Below are 21,097 nucleotides of genomic sequence, written 5' to 3' on the forward strand. Positions count from 1 at the left end.
TCAACTTCTGTGAGTACGGTTGATCCGCACACATCAACTACCACTTTATAAAATGTCAGCCTGGATTACTGGGGCCAGAAGGGTGATGATACATTTCCCCAAATCTCTTGTGCTAGGATTCTGGGTGTGAATTAGGTTTCACTGTTTTGGATTTGAAAAGTGGAGGTACAGGCCACCTACTGCTCCAGCTGTTTGATTCTTCCCTTTCTTTCATTCACCACATCTCCTCTATCAGCAGATCGAGATGAGTCTACCTTTGAAGTAAGTGTCTGTGATAGAACCCAACTCCTTCCCAATACCTCCACTAGTGACCCTGGTCCAAGCCACTGCCATCAGTTGCCTGGGTCAGGGTAATATCCTCCAAACTGGTGCCTCTGTTTCTACCCTTGCCTCAACCCCACAGCTAATGTGAGCCTTCTCAAACCTGAGACACTTGTGACAGCTAACCATTTCCCTTAGAGCATGTGTGCTCAATCACTTCAGTCATGTCCGACTCTCTCACCCCATGGATGGAAGATTATCCCGGCAAGAATACTGGAGTGAGTTGCCATTTTCTCCTCCAGGGGATCTTCCCAACCCAGGGATCGAACCCCCCTCTCCTGTGGTTCCCGCACTGGCTGCTGGATCCTTTACCAATAGCGCCACACGGGAAGCCCCATTTCCCTCAAGATAAAGCCGACGTCCTTACGACGGCCTCAGCGCCCTGCAGGACCTGGGCCACCCACCCCACCTCTGATAGTGTCCCCTCATGGTGTCAGCTCCAGCCCGTCTGCATGCCGATCCTGATTCTAGCCGCTCCCTACTGATCTGCTAGTTCACGTCTTCAGATACCTTTTCATCAAAGCCTACTCTATTTGTGACACTACCAGTCAAGAGACTCACAATTAAAAAAAAAAAAAATTCCAAAGCATCCATCACCGTCTAAATGCTATGTAACTTACTATCTCCCTCCCTCCGGGTAGAATGCAAACTCCACCCGGACAGAGGCCTCTCTGCCTTGTCACTGACCAGTCCTAAAACTGGCACTGTACCGAGCACACAGACAGCACTCAGTACGTATGTGGGGATTTTTCTTCAGCTTTTCCAGGGTGCAACCTTTAGCTCTGTGGTTCTCCAGGCAGTTGAGACCATGGGCGTTTCCTGACCCCTGGATTGCAGTCACATGGGGTGTTCTGGAACCCATAGCTCCATCCTGGCCCTCCGCCTTCCTGGTTTCAGCCACGGCTATAGCTCCCCTGGTGGACGAGTTCTCCAGGGCTCTGATTCCTGGAGATTCAACCTAGGGCTCATTCCTCCAGCTTTCCAATAGGTCTAAAAATATGCATTTTCCTCTCTTAAACTTCTCTACTTAGGGTACCAAGAATGGTCTCTATTTCTCTACTGAATCCTGAAAAGTATGCAAGATAAAACTATTAGGCCAATGATGATTAAAACTGCATTTTTTCCTGACCAATTGGGTCTTAAATGCGAATTAGCTAAATAGAAGGAAGTCCAACCTCTGTCTCAGCTTTCAGGGTGTTGGACCAGTGAGTGCTCCAATGGAAGGGGACAGAAGTGCTTCAGAAGAACCAAGTCAGCAGTTAGTCACACAGCGGGGCTCCTAGAGTTGGTAACCTGTCTCCATGTTTTCAGATGATGTCCTTGAGACCTAACCCCACCCCAGTCTCCACCCTCCATCAGTAAAACTGTGGCAGCTGAACCAGTCCCAGAGCAGCTGTTAACATTGCATCTGTCACCACAGCTGTAGCCCTCTTAAGAGGGGAATGCCCCAAATGCGATGGATCCTGCATGAGGCAAGGCGATGGATGTCACTTTTTTCCACTGTGACTAAGGCTTCTCAGGTGGCGCAGTGGTAAAGAATTTGCCTGCCAGTGCAGGAGATGCAGGGGACACAGGTTCAATCCTGGGTCAGGAAGAGCCCCTGAAGGAAACAGCAAGTTGCCCCAGCATTCTTGCCTGGAAAATTCCATGGACAGAGGAGCCTGCTGGGCTACAGCCCATGGGGTCACAAAGCCGGACATGACTGAGCATACACACCACACACCTAAGAAATAAGCCTCTTTTCCTTTAAAGTGTGAATTAGACCATATGTGTAGGTCTGGGAGAATTAAAGGGCATCATCTCTGATATTTTCAGCTAGATCAGAAGTATCTGAAGTACAAGATACTTATTAACCAGGAAGGACTGTATTTGAGATGAAATCTGTAAAACAGCATGTTTATATATGTAACACACGATTTTGTAGTCTGAAAGAATATGCACTAAAATGTTAAAACTGGTTTATTTAGAGTAAAAGATAACTGAACATTAAAAAAAAATTCTACCTAGATAGACTTTTATGATTTAACAAGAGACAGCATTTTTTGATGATGGTGTCACCTATCATGGACTGTCTATACCTACCTTTCCTGTTTCCTCCCTCCAAACAAAACCCTGCCTCACAGGCAATAAAGTATCAGTGCTAAGGGACAAATGGGCCCACCCATCCTTTTTTGCCAGAGTCCAGCCAAGGAGGGGCATGTGGTCTGCTCTATCAGAGACACAGGGCCAAAGTTCTCTGGGCCTCTGAAGCATATCTCTCCCTGATACGAGCAGAATGAGAAAGTTCCTTTACTGCTATGTACTTTGCATCCTGCTTTGGCTCTGAACACTCTCATTTTAAGAAATGATGCTGAGTTGTCATAGCCACTTTAGAACGTCAAAGATGGTGGAACAAACACATCCTAGAAAATCTTGATGCTTTGGCTGCCACCCGACCCTGGAACCGTCTCACCTCCAGACTGCTGGTTACACGAGGTAATTAAACGTCCCATCGCTTACATCCCCGTCAGTCTAGTTTCCTGCTGCCTGTGCTGAGCACACACTGATAGCAGCACTCTTCTGTCTTGCATAAAAGAAAAACTGTGTCCATTGTAACTTAAAGGCAACTTTATTTTAAAAGCTACTATTATCTCATTTTTTAGAAAATGAGTAAAACTGAGTTAGGGAAGTTAAGTAATTTTCCTCCAAAGTTATACTGGTGGAGTTCCATTCAAACTCAATCCGGACTCTGAAGCCCACATTCTGTCTACTTACGTAGTTAAGAAATGAACAAGCCTATAGTTTACTGTCCATGTCTTAACAAAATACATACACACAGATGCAGGTAGTAATAAATTTTCATCCATTTTCACTCATACATGAATCTGGCTTTGGGCTTTTTACCCGTTACTTGTATTTATTTGTCGGTACAAATGTAGGCTTTGGAGGCTTGTCCATGAAAGCAGATGTGTCCTGTCTTCTCCCCACACTCCTACTGTCCAACCTGTATATCAGGAATATAAAACAGGCTGTGGAGACTCGGATTCAGGGTTGTAACATTCAATCTCCAATATACTTGAAATGGCAAAACAGTGAGCTATAAAGTGATATATGCTCTTCCTCAAGTTTTTGTGGAAGAATCAGAGAATTAAAGACTGTGAAACATCAAATGTCTACTGAGGCAGGGACTTTGAGTTAGCCCAGAAAAGCAGAAGTTTTTGAACCAAACAAACCCAGAGAGGGACCACCTCATTGGTGGTCCCGCAGGTAACACTCCATGCTTCCACTGAAGGGGGCATAGGTTGGATCTCTGGTCACAGACCTAAGATTCCCACACCCCACAGCATGCCCCCCGCCCCCCATGAAACCGAGAGAAAGGGTTACAATGGAGACTTATTGGCATTAGCTGTAGAAAAGGAGCAAACATTAAAGCTCAGAGAACAAAAAAAGCTGTTGGTTCATCAAACCTGTCTCAGACCAAACAGGACTTCCATGGCACATGTCTTCAAGACCCTTTCTGCTCAGCTGCCCTCTGCAGTGAGGAGAGAAACCAGAACAGCACCATCTAGCAGAACTCAATGAGCTCTTACCCAAGAAGGGGCAATGTGGGGACTACGTCGTCAATCCCGCCTCCTAGCTACTGATTAGGCGGCTTGAAGGGCTTAGTGAAAAGCCCAGCGGTGATGAATTTAAAAACAGGCTCAAGGAACAAAAAAAAACCCAACAACAAAAAATAAAAACAGGCTCAAGGAACAGAAGGGCTTCCCTGGTAGCTCAGACAGAAAATGAATCTGCCTGCAATGCTGACAAACCTGGGTTCAATCCCTTGGTTGAGAAGATCCCTTGGAGAAGGGAATGGCAACCCACTCCAGCATGCCTGCCAGGAGAATTCCATGGACAGAGGAGCCTGGGCTTTAGTCCATGGTGTCGCAAAGAGTCAGATACAACGGAGCAACTAACACAAGGAACAAAAGGGAGACTAAAGACAGGAGTGTCCTTCCCAAACCTCTAGGGCCAGCTAAGTCAGGAGGGAGCATTTCTCATGGAGCCTGTGTGGTTCCCAACTGTTCCAGGGGCGCTTTGCTAAGCTCGAAGCAAAGGGAGCTGCGATGCCGTGTCTAATGACCACAGACACTGCAGCAGGCGGCCTTCCCCAACCTCCAGGGTGTCTCCATGACCCTGCTCTGCAGACAAGGAGTAAGGAGAGACGCTGCTCCTCAGGGACCACACACTGGATGGGTCAAGAGTGTGCTGAGAGGCTGAAAGGAACAAGACCACACAATGAACTACAAGGCCAGTGCGGCCAGGGAGAGCGGGATCCCAGACAATGCCAGGACAGGAGAGAGTCTCAAACTTAAAGCTTCTCAAGTGAGCGTTCATCTGTCAAGTGTTGATGAGGTCATTATTCAATCATCTCCACTTTCTTTTTCGCCCGGGGTTGTTTTTCAGTATTTGAGTTGGTGGGGTGATTATTATCAACGAGCAGTCACAGGTTTCTTCTAAGAGATAGTTTAAGTGGAGCTGGAAGAGGTGAGGGTGGGAGCAGTGAGTCCTAGGACCGCCGTGACCCCGAAGGCACCTGTAGGACTGGGAGGAGTCAAGTCTTCGCTTCCCTCTCTTCTGATGACACCTATGGCTAGGGGCTCACACCAATGAACAAGAAGTGCTTGCCTAAGATACCCAGGAGAAAAAAGGGCACAGAGAGGCCCAGGCCCAAACCTGCAGAGCATCAGTCCAGAGGGATGGGACATGGAGTAAGAATGTGGGGAGAAGCAGTTCCATTCACCTTTTCTGACAGATCCTTGGACTCTCTCTTTTGTTTGAAAACACTCAGGCGAAGGAAAACTAAACTAACATTTATTGAGCTCCTACAGTGTATGTCCAGCCTTGTGCAAGGACATTTCATCGACAGTATTCCACAGCATCCTCACGCCAACCCTGTGAGGTAGGTATTGTCCTCGATTTGTCAGATGAGGACTCTGAGGCTCAGAAAGGTTAGGTAGTTTGTTCAGTCACACTATTAGTAATGGACAGAGCTGAGGTTGAGTCTCAGACTCCAGACATCTCTGATCTCTCTCAAGCGCTGCCTCTTGGGAGGAAGGAGGGAGCAATAGCGTCTCCTACCCTGAGAACCAAGACGTCCCCAGAGAAGGAGCCTGTCCTTGCCCAGACCGACCCTTCTCTGCCTGGGGAGGGTGCAGTCCGCTGAAGAGCTAAGACATAAATATAAAAATAAATAGCAGGGACCAACCCCCTAGCAGTGAGGGTGTGCAATTTCCTCACTGTGGGAAGGTCATCATGCCGTTCACAGCCACCGTGGAAGGGAGCCACGTGTGGGCCCTGTGGGGAAAACTGGGACAATGGCTGGAGTGGGTGGGCTAAACAGGCCCCTTCTGGGTCGAACAGATTTGAGAACAAAACGTCTGGAGCAGGCAGCAGTCGTGGGCACAGTCACCACCGTCCTCCATCTGCTCGCTTTACCGGTGTTTGTGATCCAGCAGGGATTCGAAGTTGGGAGAACAGACGAGTTTGTGCTTTATGTGTCCCAGGACTGTCATGTCGCCTGTCCTGCTGTCTCCAAGGCCCACAGACACCAGCTCCTGCCAATCAACAGAGATGGAGATGAAAGGCAAGACCACACATCCCACTGCTCAGTCCTGAGACTTTAATGTGATGATCCCAAGAGCCCTTCCCCCATGCTCAGCACCAAGTTGTCAACATCCTGAACAGCCTCCACCCTGACCGGGCTCACTCTCACCTGCAGGAAAGAGCAAGTGGTCCCCATCGTTACGTCCAGAGTCACCTTGCCGAGGAGGAGCTGTACCTTCCCTGACTTGCGGATGAGCAGCTTGCCAACCTGTCCCTCTGTCAGGTCAGCCAGGGTACAAGTGTTCTCTGCCAGCCTGGCTTCCTGTGAAGACAATCAGGGGATGGAAACTGGGTGAGGAACTGTCTCCTCCATCCTTCAAGAACAAACCCTTTCCCAAAGGGAGGTATCAGCAGCAAAGGTTAGAACAAGCTCCCCAGACTTCCCTGGTGATCCAGTGGCTAAGATTCTGAACTCCTAATGCAGGGAACCCAGGTTCAATTCCTGGTCAGGGAACTAGACCCCACATGCCACAACTAAGAGTTCACATGCCACAAGTAACACCCCAACCCAGGGATTGAACCCGGGTCTCCTGCATTGCAGACAGATGCTTTACCATCTGAGCCACCAAGGAAGCCCTTTAAAAAAACAACAACATTAAAAAAAAACAAACAAAGAATGAGCTTCCCAGAGAGGGTCTTTTCCTGGGAATGCCTGCCACTGGTCAATAAACAAAACAAAAAAACCCAAACCACAGATAAATGGACAAAATACCAGTAACTGCTGAAACTAGGTGATGGTACATGAGAACTTATATTCTCTCATTTGTCTATGTTCAGAACAGTTCACTGTGAAAAATAAACACACACACAATTTGGGCTGAAGCACAAAGCCCCATGCCCCTTGCGGGCAGCAAGAACGCATATTATTCTCAAATTTCACCACGGGCGACATCCCTCTGCTTCCCCCTCGGGATGGCTACTTCCCCTCCAGATCCCGCGCATCTTCACAGCCCTCACTGGTGAGCGTACCCGGTCTTTCTCTTGCTTTATAACCACCATCTGCCCGTCCTCGCTCTGCACCTCCGTCTTGATGGGCTTGATGTCCTGAGTGGGTGGCTGGCCGGGGAGTGAGTCCGGCAGCTGCAGGAACAGCAGTTCTTCCTCCTGCGTGAGGCTCAGCTCCCTGAGCAGCTGCGCCACAGACACATCCTTCGGGAGGCCTGGGATCTTCCTGGCTGCTCTGAGAGGAGCCTTCATCTTGGCCTCCTCATCCTCATCTCGGGGCTCCTCTTTTACTGCCCAAGACAACAGAACGTGAAAGCGATCAGAGGCTACCTCCAGCCACCTCACCACACCATCCCGTCCACCTGGTCTGCTCCCGTCCCTCAGCCAGGAAGCTGGAGGGAAACTGTGCTTAGAAAGAGGGGCCCAATATTTGTGTGACTTATTTTAAAAGGGTGGCCCAGTGATTACAGATCCACCTGCCAATGGCAGGGGACACAGGTTTGAACCCTGGTCTGGGGAGGATCCTACATGCTGAACAACAAGCCCATGTGCCACAACTACTAAGCCTGTGCTCTAGAGCCCAGGAACCACAACTACTGAAGCCCGCACGCCCTAGAGTCTGTGCTTGGCAATAAGAAAAATCATTGCAATGAGAAGTCCGCACACCACAACAAAGAGTAGCCCCCACTTGCTGCAACTAGAGAAAGCTGGTGTGGAGCAATGAAGACCCAGCACAGCCAAAAATTAATAAACCTTAAAAAAAAGGAACAAACTCATTCTTTAAAAAAGAAATTAAATAAATGAAAACAGGTAGCTGAGGCTGGGCCTACCAATCCTCATCAGGGGCTGGGAAGTGCTAAGACAAGACTTAGCAGCAGCAGTCAGGCAGGCTCGCTCCTGCGGGAACAGCTGGAGGAAAGGAGACGATACCTTAACTGACAGAGTACCTTTCACAGCAGGCATATCCACCTCCATATCCTCTTCCTTGGGGCCGGCCAGCCGTGGTTTAACATCTGCTTCCTCATTCTCTTCCTTAAAAAGCCAGCCCGAGTGAGCCAGCGGCAGTTGCACAGGCATATTTCGAGTGTCATTCCTAAGCCCAGGGTCATCGATGAACTGCCAAAGAAAAGTCGGGGGTCACACAGCAGGGCCGGCATACCTTTCCACCTTGCCCGGTCACTCGGTCGTGTCCGACTGTAGCCCTCCAGAGTCCTCTGTCCATGGGATTTTCCAGGCAACAATACTGGAGTGGGTTGCCGTTTCCTTCTCCAGGCGATCTTCATGACCCAGGGATCGAACCTGTGTCTCTTGCATCTTCTACACTGCAGGTGGATTCTTTTACACCTCTGAGCCACCTGGGGAGCCCACAGTCCACCTTAGCTCTTTTCCAATCAAAGATTCCTGCCGCTCACCAGACTTTCGGGACATTAGAGAGCTTCCCCCTCTCCTGGTTCCCTGGAAGTGCTTTTTATCACAAAAGCAGCCCCTTCCCCTTGTCTGCTGGTACCTACATCATCCTTCTCCAGCATGCGCAGGATCTGTTTTGTTTCCTCATCTGTCTCCCTCTTCTCCTTTTTGATGTTGATGATGTGAGAGGGCCCCACGTCTGACATATCCACGGTCTTATCCCAGTTCCCTGTGGAAAACCACCCACAGTTCACCAGGAGTGAGTGAGGAGCCGACAGCAAGGAAGGCTAAACTGGGAGCAAGCGGGGGATACCACCACCCTGGTCCTTCTCTTGGGCAGTCTGGACTGAAATCCACTGATTCCTTCCTCCCAGAGCCCTGGCAGCTTTGTACCCTTTTTCTTCATCATTTCGGCGGGGCCCTGCTCGAAGATGGAGTGGGACTGGATCACTTCTGGGCGTCCCCGGCCCCGTCCATGGCCCTCTCGCTGTCGGTCTCTGTCCCTTTCACGCTTCTCTTTCTTGACAGTTACTTCTTCCTTGGGCCTGGAAAAGCAAATGGGTCAAAGGAAACTACTGACATCACCTGCATCCAAGAACTGGTCTCACTCTCCCACACCACTCTGCTCCACCGGAGGGGAGTTTATGAGCCAACAACCCTATCGTGAGAAGAACAGCACCCACCTGTGTGGGTGGTCTAGCACCTTTTTCACTTCCTTGATGAGGCAGAGTCCTTCAGTTTACTGTACTTTACCTTTTTGAAGAGTGTATACTAGAATTATAACACAAAAGGTGAATTACAGAGATTGCCTCCAAATGTGGATTTTTTTTTTTTTGGTATTGACTGAAAGCAGGAAGGTTGAAATGCAAAAGAATGTAAGGGAAAACCTGACCCATCTTTGCCCAAACTATTGGCTCTCAACTCTGGCTATAAAACATAATCTCTCTCTGAAGCAAGTTAGACAGAGAAGGAGAAATATTGTATGACATCCCTTATATGTGGAATCTAAAAAGGAATTATACATATGAATTTACTTCAAAACAGAAAGAGACTCAGAGACTTAGGAATTGAACTTGTGGCTGCTTGTACACACTGCTATATTTAAAATGTATGACCAACAAGGACCTGCTCAACGTTATGTGGAGGCCTGGATGGGAGGGGAGTTTGGGGGAGAATGGATACAGGTATATGTATGGCTGAGTCCCTTCACTGTTAAACTAAAACTATCATAACATTGTTAAATGGCTATACCCTAATAAAAAAAAATTAAGTTAAAAAAAAAGATAATCACTGTTTCATTGCAAATAAGTTAAAAAAATTTTAAGGATTAATTCCCAGGCATAAGTATTTTTTTAAAGCTCGCACATTAGAATCACCTGGGAGCCAGGGTCGGCAATCACTACCAAAAAGAACTAAATCTACAAATTTAAACTTCTGAGCCACCTACTTAGTTATTTCCCCAAAGGTCCAAATTCAGAGTAAGTAAACAAAGGGGCAAGGCTTCCCAGGTGGCACTAGTGGTAAAGAATGCAGGAGACACAAGAGATGCAGGTTCAATCCCTGGGCTGGGAAGATCCCCTGTAGTAGGGAATGGCGACCCACTCCAGTATTCTTGTCTGGAGAATCCCATGGACAGAGGAGCCTGGCGGGCTACAGTCCATGGGGTGGCAAAGAGTCGGACTCAAGTGAGGGACTGAGCACACACGCACAAACAAGGCGCGAGTATTCAGGAGGCCTAGCTACTTACTCTTCCTTGATCTTCCGACTGATGATATTTGGGGTGAAGGTTTTCTGAAAGTAAAATACAGGAGTCACTGATTCGGTAAATTCTGGTCCCAAAGTACAGAGGAAAAGAAAAACTTCCAAAGGGCATCTTCTATGGATGAAGACCAATATGGCTCTCTTCGGCACATTCCATACTGTTGTCAAATATCTACTGAAATGGACAGGTGCTTGAAAAGGAGGAATGTCATGCCAAGGGGATGGTGAAGCTATATACAGAAGGGGGCATCAAAAAACATTTAAATGGCAGCCTCAGTCTCTGCCTCTTGAAAGGACAGCCCTCATGACTCTAACAGCAGAGGAATTTACCTACTCTCACACTTCATCTTCAAATTGCTATGAAGACCAGACAGTATTATAGAGAATGAGCTCTACCAGCAAGGTTCAAATGGGAAAGACAGATCTGCCAGCACTCACAAACTGATGATTGGGTTAGACTGCCACCAGAATTTACAAAGTGAAACAGGTCTTCAAAAACTGGCTGTTTTATGCTCTGTCATCCTCCCCACTCTCTTTACAGTCTACCCTTCACATCTACAGTCACAAACATAATAGAAGACACAGAGGCTCTAATATCACACCTAAGACTCAATACTTTGGACCAGAAGTCTGCACACTGGGATCCAGGGCAAATTCAGAACGCTCTTAAACTGCAAGCAAAGTTTATGTCTGCGTGGCTATCACGGGTTTCTGAAAGGTATCCAAGACACACCAAAAGGAAATAAACCCTGCTCAAGTTGCTTCTGAGCTAACTAGGATTCTGTTCTTCAGCCATCTCTGAGAGCCATGTCAACATCTCAGACCCCGTATCTTGACCTGAAGGCAGGGCAAACTCCCCAGAAATTGCAGGCGAAGTCTGAAGACCAGATTCTCAAGGCCCAACACCACGCCTGGCGCACGGTAGGCCCTACAGTCAAACCCCCCGGTGCCTGGAATTCAGCGTAGTTGGGTTTCTGTAGAAAGGTGCCGTCGGGTACCTTCTTGACTCCCCCGAGGGTGAGGTCCCTGGAGCGGATGGAGGGAAGGCGGCCCGGGGTGAGGGGAGGTGCCGGCCTTCGCCCAATAAGCCCCCGCGCCCCAGAAAGGAGGGGTCGGGGTCCTCCCGGAGCGCTGGGCTCGCCCGCGGCGTTTCCTTCCGACATGATGCCTGGGAAAGAAGACGAAAAGGGGTAACGAAGTCACTCGAGGAGGAAGGACTCGCGGACCCTGAGCGGAACCCCACCCACGTGGCCTCCCGCCCCCCAGTCGGCGCGTCCCTCCCGCAGCGACTCAGCTCCTCCCCCTCCCACGTGGCGGGACTCCCCCGACCACCCCGGCCAGGGCCCTCGGCTCGCCTTCTCCCCAGGCCCCCGGCCAGGCACGAGGCAAAGACGCACCCCTCCGCACCCAGGCTGTAGTTCCACACCACGCGGGTCCCGATTTCACCTCCGACGCGACGCGCAGCGTGTTCCGAGTCTCGGCGCCGGGCGGAAGTCTGCGTGGCAGGGCCCGGGCGCCGCCATCTTGTCGCGGGGCGGAAGTGAGGTCGGTGGGCGGGGCCGGGCCACAGTATTTATCCCGCGGCGTCTCGCTCCCCTCCGCCTTCTCTTCCCGGTTCTTCCCGGAGTCGGGAAAAGCTGGGTTGAGAGGGCGAAAAAAGAAGAGGGGAAGGGTCTAAAGGAAGGGTACGTTCGCTGGGTCTTGGCCCCGGGCATAAGGTGGGGGCGCCCAGCTCAGGTCTGGGGGCCGGGAGGCCGCCTGGACGCAACGTGGGAGTTCGCCGCTGGGGAGCCTCGGGGTCGAGACTCGGGATGGGGCGGGGATGCGGGGCAGAGAGCGAGACCCCGACTCAGAGCCCTGGAGCTCTAGGCTGGGCCCGGCCGAGCCTCGATCGCCGGCTTGGTGATGACCTTGGAGTGGTCACTGCACCTCCGGGCTGCGTCCTCGCCCTCGTTTGGGGATCTCCATCGGACTCCTGGTGGGGTCCTGGGGTGGGGCTGTGGACGTGGGGCCGTGAGCACAGCGCTGGAGCAGCTGAAGCGGTTGAAGCGGGTGCCTAATCGCACCTGCCCTAAGCTCGTGACTGTGGGTCCTTGTATACACTCTTGTACCAATCCTGGAACCTGAAAAACGAAGTTCGTTCTACTGGGAGGGACAGATTTAAAGAACTTTCGTCGTGACTCTGATGTTTGTAATTAAACATAAAAAATGCCTTTACTGTCGTTCCCTCCACTCCCAAACCATGTAACTTTAGAGACAGCTTGAGGGAAGGGAAACATTTGTTAGAATTTCACACAGAGTAACTATTAAAACTTTTGCAATATCTTCCAGCCCCATCACAGAGATTTCATATTGTACCACAACTTTGAATCCTCCCTTTTCAAATAGCATTTCTTTGTGGCTACATCAAACAACTGCGTAATTCTTGGGTGGCTGTGTCATGATTTGCCTGTGTCGCTGTTTGGACACAAAATGGTTCCTCTATCCTGTTGAAAATAGCGCTGTTTTGAACATCTGGTGCCTTTAGAGTACTTGAGTCTTTTGGGTTCTATTCCTAGGATGAATTTCCAGGCTTATGATAACTGGTCAAAAGAAGATGGACTTTGGTTTTTTTTTTTTTCACTTTTAGGTAATAGTAGATACATGAGTAGTTGTAAGAAATAGTGCAGAGGGACTACCCTGGTGATTCAGTAGCTAAGACTTGGGGCTCCCAAAACCGGAGGTCTGGGTTTGATCCCTGGTCAGGGAACTGTGTTTTACATGCCTCAACAAAGATGGAAGATTCCAAGTGTGGCAACTAACCCTTGGCACAGCCAAATAAATAGGTTAGAAAAAAGCATGTGGAGATACCAAGTATGCTTTACTTCGTCTCCCCAATGGTACCATATTGTAAACTAGTATAGTATCACAACTGAAATATCAACATTGACCATCACATACAAGACAGTCCTTCACCACAAGGATCCCTCAAATGCCCTTTTACAGCAGCACTTCCCTCCTTCTCACCCCTCCCAGGTAGTTACTAATCTTTTCTCTATCTATACTTTTGTTATTTCCAGAGTAGAGATCATTCAAAGATGGAAAACAGTGTGTGACTTCTTGGGATTTCCTTGTTCACTCAGCATAATTCCCTGGAGATGATCCAAGCTGTGGCATGTATCATGCATGTATATAACTAGTTCATTCCTTTATATTGCTGAATTTCCATGGTTTGTCTATCTCTTCATCCTTCGAAGAACATCTGGGTTGTTTCCAGTTAGGGGCCATCGTGAATAAAGCTGCTATGCACATACGTGTACAGGCTTTTAAATGTTTTTCTTTCTCTTGGGATAAATGCCCATGAGTGCAGTTGTTGGGTTGAATGATAGTTGTATGCTTCATTTTATCGGAAAAGGCCAAACTGTTTCTACAGTGGCTATTCCCTTTTGAACATGCACTTTGTATGGTTGTTCATACATATTGCTGAATTACTTTCAAAAAGGGTTGTGCCGATATGCATCACCAATAAAAATGTATACATGAATATATATCATATATGAGAATATACATAATGTTTTACCACATTGTTTTGAGTATTGGCTTTCAAAAATTTAACCTTTCTGTCAATTTAATAATATATTAATATTATAGTAAAATTTTGTTGTGTTGGTTTCTAAACCAGACTTTTTTCAACTTTTCTCCATATTGGTTTTATGGTAACTAAACCTAACCGAAGGAAAACACTTCCTGTCCCCTATAGAGCTACACACAATAGCTGTTAGCTTCTCACTCAGGCACTAGAACTGCTTTGATTTCATTCTCTGGGCTTTGAGGTCCACCAGCTTTCTCGCAGCTCCTAGGTTTTTGTTTTGTTCTGTTTTTTTGTTTTGTTTTGTTGTTTTACAGAGATACTTATTCACTATAGAAAGTTTGGAAAATGTTAAGACGCACCCAAATGTATATAGATATGGATATAAGTGTATGGGCTTCCCTTGTGGCTCAGTGATAAAGAATCTGCCCACAATGGAGGAGAGGCGGGAGACTCAGGTTCAGCCTGTGGGTTCAGAAGATCCCCATCAGGAGGGCATGGCAACCCACTCCATTATTCTTGCCTGAAAGGTCCCAGAGGAGCCTGGCAGGCTACAGTCCATGGGGTTGTAAAGAGTCAGCTGAAGCGACTGGGCACAGCACATGGGTATATATGCATATATACACATAGAGAGACACGCACAATGGAATACTGCTCAGCCATACAAAAGAACGAAAACTTGCCATTTGCATACCATTTACCTGGATGGACTTGGAGGGTGTTATGCTAAGTGAAGTAAGTAAGACAGAGAAAGATACTGTATGCTATCACTTATATATGTAATCTAAACATACAAAAACTTGTGAATGTAACAAAAAAGCAGACTCACAAAAAAAAAGTGGTTACCAGTGGGAAGAGAGAAGTGAGAAGGGGCAATATAGGAGGAGGGGATTAAGAGGTACAAACTGTTAGGTATAAATGTATAAAATGAGCTACAAGGATATATTATACAACATGGAGAATATAGCCAATATTTTATAAATGCCAATGGAGTATAATAACAACTCTATATCAAAAAAACAACTTGATTTAAAAACGGGCAGAACTGAACATTTTTCAAAAGAAGAAATGCACATGTTGAGCATGAAAAGATGCTCACTACTACTAATTATGAAAGAAAAATCAAAACCGAGATGAGGCATCACCTCACACCTGTCAGAACGGCGATCATCCAAAGGTCTATAAATAACAAATGTTGGTGAGGATGTGGAGGAAAGGGAATCCTTGTACACTGTTGGTGGGAATGTAAATTGGTGCAGCCACTGTGGAAAATAGTATGGAGGTTTCTCAAAAAACTAAAAATAGAACTACCATATGACCCAGCAATTCCACTCCTGAGTATGTCTGAAGAGAACGAGAACACTGATTTGAAAAGATACATGCACCCCAATGTTCACAGCAGCATTATTTATAAATGCCAAGACGTAGAACCTAAGTGTCGTGAGAAACAACCTAAGATGGATGGATAAAGAAGATGTGGTACATATATATATACATATACAATGGAATACTCAGTTCAGTTCAGTCGCTCACTCATGTCCGGCTCTTTGGGACCCCATGGACTGCAGCACGCCAGAGTTCCCTGTCCATCACCAACTCCCGGAGTTTACTCAAACTCATGTCCATCGAGTTGGTGATGCCATCCAACCATCTCATCCTCTGTCGTCCCCTTCTCCTCTTGCCTTCAATCTTTCCCAGCATCTGGGGCTTTTCAAATGAGTCAGCTCTTCACATCAGGTGGCCAAAGTATTGGAGTTTCAGCTTCAGCATCAGTCCTTCCAGTGAATATTCAGGATTGATTTCCTTTAGGATGGACTGGTTGGATCTCCTTGCAGTCCAAGGGACTCTCAAGAGTCTTCTCCAACACCGCAGTTCAAAAGCATCAATTCTTCTGCACTCAGCTTTCTTCACAGTCCAACTCTAACATCCATACATGACCGCTGGAAAAACCATAGCCTTGACTAGACAGACCTTTGTTGGCAAAGTAATGTCTCTGCTTTTTAATATGCTGTCTATTTTGGTCATAACTTTCCTTCCAAGGAGTAAGCGTCTTTTAATTTCATGGCTGCAGTCACCATCTGCAGTGATTTTGGAGCCCAAAAAAATAAAGTCTGTCACTGTTTCCACTGTTTCTCCATCTATTTGCCACGAAGTGATGGGACTGGATGCCATGATCTTTGTTTTCTGAATGTTGAGCTTTAAGCCAACTTTTTCACTCTCCTCCTTCACCCTCACCAAGAGGCTCTTTAGTTCTTCTTCACTTTCTGCCATAAGGGTGGTGTCATCTGCATATCTGAGGTTATTGATATTTCTCCCAGCAATCTTGATTCCAGCTTGTGCTTCATCCAGCCCAGCGTTTCTCATGATGTACTCTGCATATAAGTTAAGTAAGCAGGGTGACAATATACAGCCTTGACGTACTCCTTTTCCTATTTGGAACCAGTCTGTTGTTCCATGTCCAGTTCTAACTGTTTCTTCTTGACCTGCATACAGATTTCTCAAGAGGCAGGTCAGGTGTTCTAGTATTCCCTTCTCTTTCAGAATTTTCCACAGTTTATTGTGATCCACACAGTTAAAGGCTTTGGCATAGTCAAAAAACATCAGAAATAGATATTTTTCTGGAACTCTTGCTTTTTTTGATGATCCAGCGGATGTTGGCAATTTGATCTCTGGTTCCTTTGCCTTTTCTAAAACCAGCTTGAACATCTGGAAGTTCACGGTTCGCGTATTGTTGAAACCTGGCTTGGAGAATTTTGAGTATTACTTTACTAGCATGTGAGATGAGTGCAATTGTGCAGTAGTTTGAGCATTCTTTGGCATTGCCTTTCTTAGGGGTTGGAATGAAAACTGACCTTTTCCAATCCTGTGGCCACTGCTGAGTTTTCCAAATTTGCTGGCATATTGAGTGCAACACTTTCCCAGCATCATCTTTTAGGGTTTGAAATAGCTCAACTGGAATTCCATCACCTCCACTAGCTTTGTTCATAGTGATGCTTCATAAGGCCCACTTGACTGCACATTCCAGGATGTCTGGCTCTAGGTGAGTGATCACACCATTGTGATTATCTGAGTCATGAAGATCTTTTTTATACAGTTTTTCTGTGTATTCTTGCCACCTCTTCTTAATGATATTTTGCTTCTGTTAGGTCCATATCATTTCTGTTCTTTATTGAGCCCATCTTTGCATAAAATGTTCCCTTGGTATCTCTAATTGTCTTGGAGAGACAATTGTCTTTCCCATTCTATTGTTTTCCTCTATTTCTTTGCACTGATCACTGAGGAAGGCTTTCTTATCTCCCCGTGCAATTCTTTGGAACTCTGCATTAAAATGGGTCTATCTTTCCTTTTCTCCTTTGCTTTTGGCTTCTCTTCTTTTCACAGCTATTTGTAAGGCCTCCTCAGACAGCCATTTTGCTTTTTTGCATTTCTTTTTCTTGGAGATGGTCTTGCTCCCTGCCTCCAGTACAATGTCACGAACATCCATCCATAGTTCATCAGGCACTCTGTCTATCAGATCTAGTCCCTTAAATCAATTTCTCACTTCCACTGTATAATAATAAGGGATTTGATTTATGTCATACCTGAATGGTCTAGTGGTTTTCCTTACTTTCTTCCATTTAAGTCTGAATTTGGCAATAAGGAGTTCATGATCTGAGCCACAGTCAGCTCCCAGTCTTGTTTTTGCTGACTGTATAGAGCTTCTCCATCTTTGGCTGCAAAGAATATAATCAATCTTGATTTTGGTGTTGACCATATGGTGATGTCCATGTGTAGAGTCTTCTCTTATATTGTTGGAAGAGGGTGTTTGCTATGACCAGTGCGTTCTCTTGGCAAAACTCTATTCGTCTTTGCCCTGCTTCATTCTGTACTCCAAAGTTGCCTGTTACTCCAGGTGTTTCTTGACTTCCTACTTTTGCATTCCAGACCCCTATAATGAAAAGGACATCTTTTTTGGGTGTTAGTTCTAAAAGGTCTTGTAGGTCTTCATAGAACCGTTCAACTTCGGCTTCTTCAGCATTACTGGTTGGGGCATAGGATTGGATTACCGTGATATTGAATGGTTTGCCTTGGAAACGAACAGAGATCATTCTGTCGTTTTTGAGATTGCATCCAATTACTGACTATGATGGCTACTCCATTTCTTGTAAGGGATTCTTGCCCATAGTAGTAGATATAATTGTTATCTGAATTGAATTCACCCATTCCAGTCCATTTTAGTTCGCTGATTCCTAAAACATCGATGACATTCACTCTTGCCATCTCTTGTTTGATCACTTCCAATTCGCCTTGATTCATGGACCTAACATTCCAGGTTCCTATGCAATATTGCTCTTTACAGCATCGGACTTTACTTCTATCACCAGTCACATCCACAACTGGGGGTTATTTTTGCTTTGGCTCCATCTCTTCGCTCTTTCTGGAGTTATTTCTCCACTGATCTCCAGTAGCATATTGAATGGAATACTGTTCAACCATAAATAAGAATGAAAAAATGAATTTTTGCCATTTGCAGCAACATGGAGAGACTTGGAGGGCTTTATGCTAAAGTGAAGTAAGTCAGACAGACAAAGACAAATACTGTATGATATTGCTTATTTGTGGAATCTAAAAAACACAACAAACTAGTAAATATGACAGAAAAAGAAGCAGACTCACAGGTAGTGATTACCAGTGGGGGCGGGGCAGGAAGTTCAAACTATCAGGTATAAGATAGGCTCAAGGATGTGATGTACAACAGAGGGAATGTATCCAATATTTTGTAATAATTCTAAGTGGAAAGTAACCTTTAAAAATTGTATAAAAATAAAAAATTGAAACATTTTATATGTGGTTCTATAATCTGCTTTTTTCTCATCATGTACTACAAACATTCTTCTGAGTTATTAAATATTCTTCTAAGCTGTTGTTTTTAATGGCTAAATAGTACTCCTCATTGTTCTTGAACACCGTACTTTATTTAACCAGTTTTCTTACTGCAATGCTTGCTGGATTTACACAGCATTTTTCATGCCTAAAGGACAAGAGGAGAGAATGCTTAAATCAAGCCTTCTATTAATACCTTTTACATTTTGGGGCTTATTTCCTAACAACAATTACTATAATTCCCCATTAAGAATACGCTTCAGTTTTCCCTCTGATCAGGCTGATATACTTTTGGCCCCATTCTGCTGTCTTTCTTAATTTGCTCCACCCCTCCCTCATTTTCTCTGGAGGAGGGTTCATTCTCTTATCTAGCCTCAAATGAAAGTTGTAAATTATTATTAGCCAAACTACAGGTAATCGTATCTGCGATTCTAGCAGACTTTAATTTGTTACTAATAACATTTTATTATACTTTATTTTTACATATTTCATAGTAAATATGGAAAATTTACATATTTCTTTCTCATTTTGGGCTGAAATTAATAATCACAGACTCATGGACACAGTGAAGGAAGGAGAGTGTGGGTTGAATTGAGAGAGTAGCATTGAAACCTATACATTGTGTTGTTTAGTCACTAAGTCATGTCTGATTCTTAGTGACCCCATGGACTGTAGCATGCCAGGCTCCACTGTCCATGGAATTTTCCAGGCAAGAATAATGGAGTGGGTTGCTATTTCTTTTTCCAGGGGATCTTCCCAACCCAGGTATCAAACCTGCATCTCCTGCATTGGCAGGTGGATTCTTAACCACGGTGCCACTTGGGCTTCTGAGAAGGGAATGGCAACCCACTCCAGTATTCTTGCCTGGAGAATTCCATGGACAGAGGAGCCTGGCGGGCTACAGTCCATGGGGTCACACAGAGTCGGACACGGCTTAGAGACTAAACCACTACCACCACTTGCGCTTCAACATACACACCACCGTATGTAAAATAGATACCTAGTGGCAAGTTGCTATATAATCCAAGGAGCTCAACCTGGTGCTCTCTGACGACCTAGAGGGCTGGGATGGGGTAGCAGGTGAGAGGGAGACTCAAGAGGGAGAGAACGTCTGTATCACTATGGCTGATTCACGTTGTTACAGGCCACAAACCAAAAAACACTGTAAAGCGATTAACCTACAATTAAAAATAAAACATCTTCAAGAAGGGTTTTTTGGAGTCTAAATACAGATTTCAGAAGGTTTAACAGATTCTGTCAATGCCCTATGAATTTCGATGGGCAATGGAAATGCTAAATGAATAAAGAACCCTTTTGAATACATATCAGTAGAATAAAAGAAATATGTGGTTTGGAAATGTTATCCGAGTTCAAGTTATTACATATTTTCTAGGAATAATTTATCCTAATTTGTTTCCATCATTTTGAAGCCATATATTTTCTGGTTCCTCCTCATCTCCTTGACCTCAAAACACTAAAGAGCTGTAAGATTCAGTTCTCAGAACTTCCCTTTTCTCTTACACTTGCTCCCTCGGCAATGGTCCAGTTTCTCAGCTTTGAACTGTGTGCTGTATGTGACAACTCCTCAGGGCTTATCGTCTGGACCTCTCTGCCTTCCAGCTACATCTCTCTGCCTATCCCACACCTCCACGGGGATGTCTGCCGGGCATCTCAAACCTATATCCACAGCCAAACCCTTGATATTCCTCCTCAAACTACTCCGGAGTGCTCCCCATCTAAGTACCCAGCAACTCCTCCCTCATAGGAGTTCAAGTCCAAAATCTTACAGTTATTTTTGCCTCTTTTTCTCATGTGGTACATCTAACATGTCAGTTCTCCCGGATATAGCCAGAGTCCTACTGCTTCTCACCAGCTTCACTAACACCCCACCTAGGTCCAGGCCACCTCTAGCGAGGAGGCTGTGACTATTATAGGGCCCTTCTAACAGCCTTCGTGCTTCCAGCTGAGCCCCCTCCGCCAAGCCTCGGGAGAGCACGATTAACATATTTCACACCAGGTCAGTGTCTGCTCTAAGCTTCCCCATGGTTTCCCATTTCAGAGTGCAAACCAGAGGTTTGAGAACGGCCTACACACCCCTGCATCATCTGTCCCTCCACCCACCATCTCTCTGTCGCCAACTCCTGCCCGCCTCCCCTCGCTCCCTCTGCTTCTGCTGCAGTGGTCCCCTTGCTGTATCTGGAACAACTTGGTACGCTGCCGCTTCAGGCCTCTATGTCCATCCGCTAATGGGAATGCTCTTCCCCCACATACTGATAATTCTGCATGCCTCCCTCCCTTTGGATTTTTTTTTTTCCCCAAAGTCATCTTCCCCAGGCCTTCTCTTATGGCCTTGTTTAAAACTGTAACCTCCCACTCTCCCTGCCTGGGCGGCTTTCCAGGTGGCTCAGTGGTAAAGAATCCACCTGCCAGTGCAGGAAATGTGGGTTGATCTCTGGTCCAGGAAGACCCCCTGGAGAAGGAAGAGGCAACTGGCTCCAGTATTCCTGCCTGGGAAACCCCATGGACAGAGGAGGAGCCTGGTGGGCTATCTTCCATGGGGTCGCAAAGAGTCGGACACAGCTGAGCATGCGTGCACTCCCCCAC

At 46.3% G+C, this 21,097-nt stretch overlaps 1 protein-coding gene and 1 non-coding gene across 3 annotated transcripts; one reads left to right on the top strand and one right to left on the bottom strand.

The window, feature by feature from the left end:
- Positions 1-5,136: 5,136 nt before the first annotated feature.
- Positions 5,137-11,594, bottom strand: POLR3D (RNA polymerase III subunit D). Of its 2 annotated transcripts, none has more exons than XM_043927727.1 (9): positions 11,460-11,594; positions 11,061-11,230; positions 10,049-10,092; positions 8,695-8,846; positions 8,406-8,530; positions 7,842-8,010; positions 6,919-7,184; positions 6,059-6,211; positions 5,137-5,900 (listed from the first exon to the last, which is right to left on the bottom strand). In XM_043927727.1, exons 2-9 carry the CDS (start codon positions 11,223-11,225, stop codon positions 5,778-5,780), a joined length of 1,197 nt encoding a protein of 398 aa, XP_043783662.1. In that variant the 5' UTR covers positions 11,226-11,230; positions 11,460-11,594; the 3' UTR covers positions 5,137-5,777. The 2 variants fall into 2 exon arrangements, with proteins under 2 accessions (XP_043783662.1, XP_043783663.1); XM_043927728.1 differs by having other exon boundaries at positions 11,418-11,585.
- On the top strand, positions 6,331-6,403 carry TRNAR-CCU. The gene has a single exon. It is a non-coding gene; the product is annotated as a tRNA-Arg (tRNA).
- Positions 11,595-21,097: the final 9,503 nt, after the last annotated feature.

Source organism: Cervus elaphus, chromosome 16 (genome assembly GCF_910594005.1).
Source record: "Cervus elaphus chromosome 16, mCerEla1.1, whole genome shotgun sequence".
Taxonomy (NCBI): Eukaryota; Metazoa; Chordata; class Mammalia; order Artiodactyla; family Cervidae; genus Cervus; species Cervus elaphus.